Source organism: Camelina sativa, chromosome 10, assembly GCF_000633955.1.
Source record: "Camelina sativa cultivar DH55 chromosome 10, Cs, whole genome shotgun sequence".
Classification (NCBI taxonomy): domain Eukaryota; kingdom Viridiplantae; phylum Streptophyta; class Magnoliopsida; order Brassicales; family Brassicaceae; genus Camelina; species Camelina sativa.
Genome location: NC_025694.1, coordinates 12,589,530 through 12,595,878, shown reverse-complemented (window position 1 = coordinate 12,595,878; position 6,349 = coordinate 12,589,530). Strand labels below are relative to the sequence as shown.

Sequence of the window (6,349 nt, the reverse complement as noted above, 5' to 3'; positions counted from 1 at the left end):
CTTCTTCTCTTACTCAAAATCTGATGTAAACCACAACACTTCGTCACTCTCTTTACTGTTAGAGACACAGGACAAGGACTCACTCCAGATTTGGATTATCAACTATGAGCATCTGGTGACATCTTCTTAGCCTCCAACTCTCTTTATAATTTCAAAAATGATGTAGTTCCACCTCAAATCCACAATATATACTTCATACTGTTACCATAATCTCCAGTGAATTTTATGAAATATTCAAGGAAAAATTCACAACGGCTCACAGCTTGTCCGGCGTCGGAACATAAACTTCAAAAGCAGTGATGAAGGCAATCGCAAAACTTGAACACTAATCTTCCAAACCAAATCCAGAAACTTTAAGAGAAAATACCTGGAGCAGAAGATTCTCGTTGACTTGTTGATTTGCTTTAAAACCCGATCCACACGTGGCAAGAACCCTCACATGCCCAACACCTTAAAGCAACTCCTTGTGGGCTTTTATTGGGCCTAATTTACGAATTTAGATGAAGGCCGACTAATAACACAAAATACCATGTAAGAAAACCTTTCTCCTTTCTTCGACTACAATTTCTCACGACATGAGAACCAAGACATCTTGAAGACGACACTAAAAATCCCGATGAAACTGTACAAACAAAATCCGGCGAGTTTGAAAACAGATCCGCCGTCATCATCTTTCTCTCTTTCTCTTTGTTCTTAATTTTCACCAACCTCGAGAGAACCCATCACTTGATTTTCTTCAAATAAGATCATAGCTCTTCTTCCTCATCTAGACACATCTCAGGATCTAACCTGTTAGAGACAGTATAATCTCAAATCGGTTTCCTGCTCTGATACCAATTGAAATAATGAGATGCGTGCTAGATCTACAGACTTGTATGACAAATCTGTATGTGCGATGTTTAACAGAGAGATGAAATGATATTGAAGATACGACACAAGAGATTTGTTAACGAGGTTCGGATAACCTACATCCCCGGGACCAAGTCCAGAATCATTCACTAGAATTAGAACGCAAAAGTCACATTTGCCAATGGTATCTAGCACACACTTGTGCCTACCACTCTAATCTACATGAACTAAAGGAACCACCACTCTTTGTCTTTTCCGACGAGTGTGAACCTCTACAAAAACCACCAGCAGATTCTCTATCTTACTGGTGGGATAACACCACACACAACATGTGTGCTTCTCTCAATTTTAGGTCTAGGGTGCGTCAGCTTCTCCTTGTTACCACCTCTTCCTTTTATACCTCTTAGAGTTCTTCACAAACCCTAGGTTTCACAAGCTTCTTCCTCTTGTCTTCTGGGTAAAAGCTTGTTCTCTTTTTGTCAACTTGACCCATACTTTTGTTCTTGTCGTACCTAACATAAGCATGCTTCTCTGACATAGTCGTTCCACTGTTTGCTGCAACTTGACGCTTTTCCGCTCTGTTGCACTACACAACCTCTTCACGAGGTTTACCTTGTTTCCAGCTCTGTTGCACTACACAGCCATTAAACATGTTTGCTCTGTTTCCACCTCTGTTGTACTTCAGGTTTACTCAACTGCTATATATCTTTGCTCTGTTATAGTTGCTCATTTCTTTCTGCTCTGATGTGCTTTCAGGTTCCTCAGCTGATTAAGAATATCTTGGCTGAGTTCTCACTTCTTGGATCTTTACAATAAGACTCCAAGGTTCAGCATGTCACTTCATTCCATGTGACTTCACATTGAGCTGTCTTGGCTGTGGTAGATTCTCTGATTCTCTATCTGAGGAATTATTACGTCTGTGTCTGTAGCTGGTTACACATGCTCCAGCTTGTTCAGTGCTTATGTGTCTGAACATGAGTTCGTATCAGACTTGTTCACTGCAATGTTCGCTGAATATGTGTCTGTACTCTTAGTGTATCAGGTTTACCCATTGCTTCTTGATCATCTCTCTTGAGTCTTATAACCAGTAACAACAACAATATATCTTCAAAAAAATAAGCTTGACTTGTGTAGCTGAATTTTTGGGCGATTCTAAAATTTGATAATTGAAGTAGCAGCGACAGATTATTAAGAAAGATGAAGAAGAGATAAAAAAAAAAAAAGTTAAGAACAGATTTTCAGTCGCTGGCAGTTGTCGTTGTGACTCTCTCCCGAAAAGGGCCTTGATCACAAGTAAGATAAGGTTTTGTTGTAAGATTAGCTATGTGACTTCTAATGGGCATTCTCATCTGTCACAGGGTATATGAAAACATTAATTTAATAATTTTATAATAAATAAAATATTTGTTTAAGTTTTAACTAATAAAAAAAATATAATCCAATCTCATAATGACATCTGGTTGAAATCCATTACCATAATATCTTAAATTATCTGGTTAGAGACACTATATCTAAAATGTTTCTAACTTTTTATTATTTTTTAATTTTTTATATATTGATACTCAATCAAAGATGTGAGATGGAAATGCTCTTAGACATTTTGAGCTATGGATCACATCTGAATTTGTGTGTGCTGCTGATTTTGTTTTTTTGTTAACTGATGTTATTGATAAAACTTAGAAGGATACAAGGTGAAATACAACTTAAGCCGGCGAAATAAAAGATATTCCCGGAATCTAAAATCTAAAAAAGAGAAACTAAGTTGGCTAAACAAAAGAGGAGTTCCCATAAACAAAAAGAGAAACCAATAACTACAACTACTAAGTAAAGGTCGAAATTTGCTATTGATTTTGCTATTTCATAATAAACGTCGAAATTTTCTTCACTAAATAATTTTAGGAAAAATAGATAAGATGATTGACTGATTACATATTAATCGTATATATATTGTGGGACTTTTTTTAGCTAAATTCTTTGACATTCTCGGTAAAAATTGAAAGAAACGTAGCTATATATGATTTATTTTGAATATTTTCTTCTACAAATGTAACCATTTAATTTGTAGTCCAATAGAATTTGGATGGATGTAAATATATATAAAATAGCATATTTTGGAAGAATCTGGTTGAAATCTAATTAGATTCAAGTACTCGTTCTCGTTCCTTTAAACCGACAATCATTTGCAGAATTAATTTGTGAATATTTCTGCAGCCGGTATGGATCAAATGTATGTGGAAGATGAGACGCTCACAATTATATCACGTGAATGTTTTAAGCTAGCTCTGTGTTGATAGCTTTTTGTAAGATGGTGCTTGAATCTTGGCTTTACAGTTTGCTCCCAAAGCGTTGTACTTCCATAACATTTGTATCCACAAATCCTGTATGCAGAGAAATATCTAGGCCTATAGAGATTAATTTTCGCACATTTAATACATTAGTTTAGCAAAAATATTTTTTCTAAATTTCAGATATTTTGTTGGACGTTGAAAGCAAGAAACCCTAATAAGATTGTGTGGATTATATAATTCCGAAATGTTTTAGCCATTACTTCTTCAAGGCTTTTTTTCTTTCTGGTGTAATACTTCTCCTAGGATGTTTTAATCAAGATATTTTTTCTTTTTTGAAAAAGTTAAATTAAGATATTTATGAGAACGCGAAGTCTCACTGAAATTTTCTTGCGGGTTGATCACATCCTAAATCGTGACTACATTGATTTAAACAAATATTATTTCCCTAGACCAGAAAAAATGACAATTATCTTCACAATCTGTGGTCCGAAACCCAATCCATAGACACTATAAAATACCATAGTGGAGTCTAAAAGACGAAATCATCAAAATATATAAGTGTTTAGTGTTGAAGCAAAATAAATGCCTAAACGACAGACTCATACGCGTTACATTTGCAAGGCTGAGTCGGAAACACCATCACAGCCTCTTGTTGCTCGTCGCTCAGCAAACTATCAACCGTCTCTCTGGGAGCACGAGTATCTCCTCTCGCTCGGTAATACATATGTGGTACGTATATAAAGATGTACACGACGTCGCGTTAAATATAGCTATGTATATAGTATATTTCTATTAAGTTATAATAGTGATAATATTTTATACTATGCAGAAAGACGACAACGTCGAGAGAGCTAAGTTACTGGAGAAGGAAGTGTGTAAAATTCTGAACGAAACGGAGGGTTTACTTGAACAGCTAGAGCTCGTAGACATTTTACAAAGACTCGGAGTTTCTTATCTTTTCGAAAGTGAAATCAAGAAGATTCTAACGATTGTCCATGGAAAGAATGTAAGAGCGCAAAAAAACCGGATAGATCAAAGGAGATGGGAAGACTTATATGCGACTGCTCTCGAGTTTCGACTCCTAAGGCAACATGGTTTTAATATCACACAAGGTTGAGTTATAATCGGGAATGAACAATTTAATGTTGTTTTCAAGTTCTGACTCTATATTCTGTTTTTGGATATTAACAAAAGGAACACGATCATACTATTTTTTTTTTATATTAACATGTTTTTTATATAATCTAATAAAACTGCAATTCTTTATTGCAGATGTTTTCGACAGAAATTTCGGAGATGGTTTGGATAATGAAGACATCAAGGGTGTTCTTTCACTATACGAAGCTTCATATCTCTCAACCAGATTTGATACTAAATTGAAAGAGACCATATATTTTACAACAGAACGGCTTAGAAACTTTGTGAAAATGAAGAAGACTGAACCTTATGTTCGGAAAATGGTAATCCATGCTTTAGAAATGCCTTACCATCGGAGAGTTGGAAGACTAGAAGCAAGATGGTACATAGGCGTGTACGGAGAGAGACACGACATGAACCCTATCTTGCTCGAATTCGCAAAACTTGATTACAATATCGTACAAGTTATACATCAAGACGAGCTCAAATATCTCTCTAGGTACGTTAACTTAAGTGACACATGATTCATGAACTTTGACCCTTTTACTCTTTATGTTTTTGTGTGTGCCTGATTTCTCACTTTATATATGTTTATGTTAAGTATTACACATAAATTTTGAAAAGGACATATTATTCATTGTTTATTAATTAATTCTGAACTGAAATCTCTTGATTTCTCATATTTTCTAGGAGTCTAAATAAACATGAATATATATACCGATAAAAAAAAAAAGTTTGCTCTATCCAAGGGTTAGAATTATCATATTAAAAATGGTATATCTATATGATTTAAACTTAGCTTTAGTAGTTTAGATAGTGTCGTACTGTCGTTGCTGTGCAACCCACTCGATCGATCCATATATATTGCATATTGTTGACAAAACATAACATACAAATTACTTGGTGTTGATTGTGTTTTATTTTGATTTTCATGATTAATCCTTGAGAATATTTGTTTTGTAACTGAGAATTGACTTTAAAATCATTATATCTTCGAAACGTTATTGATATATATGCAAAGTTGCAAACGATTAATTGTGTATCCAGATTTTTAGTAAATAGAGTGTTTTATAATTGTATTTTAACTATGAACACAATATTTTAATAAGTAATTAACACGTATGTTTGAAACGGTAATGACATATATTTTGATTATATTTTTCGTATTTTGTATGAATTAGCAGCTGGTGGAGCAAGACGGGATTAACTAAACACCTTGACTTCGTAAGAGATCGAATAACAGAGAGTTATTTCTCGAGTGTTGGAGTAATCTATGAGCCTGAGTTTGCTTATCATCGACAAATGCTTACAAAAGTTTTCATGCTTATCACAACTATCGACGATATATATGATATTTATGGAACACTGGAGGAACTCCAACTATTCACGACCATAGTTGAAAAGTAATTACTAACCAAAATATTTAATTTGCTATATAGTATATCTATTTGTTTATTTCTTCATTTAATCGAAATTTTATGTAGATGGGATGTGAATCGTCTTGAAGAACTTCCCGAGTACATGAAGTTATGTTTTCTCTGCCTCGTCAACGAAATCAATCAGATTGGATATATTGTTCTCAGAGATAAAGGATTTAATGTGATCCCTTACCTCAAAAAATCCGTACGTATTCTTGTTACTACTACTATTTATGCATGGATTAAGCTTGTATTGTTGTCATTTAGTTTAGTGATACAGTACATTAATTAAGTTTAATTAGCTATAAATGTTGTTAACGTATCAATCGCTAGTTACATTGAAATTTTGCTTTTGATCAAAAAAAACATTAAAATCTTGCTTCCAATCTTAGGGGAAACAAACGAATACTAACGTTCTTTTTACTTTTGTCAAATAATATTTTCAATTCAGTATGAATCTTTATTTTTATTTTTTTCTCTGAATATCTTTATAAATGTATTTTGTCTCTCTAGTGGGCAGATATGTCTAAAACGTTTTTGAAAGAGGCAAAGTGGTACGAAAGTGATTACAAACCCAACTTTGAAGAATACAGGCAAAATGGTTGTATCTCAAGCTCGGTCCCTACAATACTTCTACACTTGTTCTGTCTCTTCTCC

General features: G+C 34.1%; 1 protein-coding gene across 2 annotated transcripts in view; it reads left to right on the top strand.

Moving 5' to 3' along the window:
* Positions 3,610–6,349, top strand: part of LOC104720297 (tricyclene synthase, chloroplastic-like) — a 9,811-nt gene continuing 7,071 nt past the window's right edge. Inside the window, exons 1-5 of one of the 2 annotated variants that reach the window (XM_019230971.1) lie at positions 3,610–3,866; positions 3,967–4,249; positions 4,410–4,773; positions 5,456–5,677; positions 5,759–5,893. In XM_019230971.1, the coding sequence (XP_019086516.1) occupies positions 3,720–3,866; positions 3,967–4,249; positions 4,410–4,773; positions 5,456–5,677; positions 5,759–5,893 (1,151 nt within the window). In that variant the 5' untranslated portion in view covers positions 3,610–3,719. Of the gene's footprint in view, positions 3,867–3,966; positions 4,250–4,409; positions 4,774–5,455; positions 5,682–5,758; positions 5,894–6,349 lie in introns of those variants that run through there. The other variant, XM_019230972.1, reaches the window with a different exon arrangement.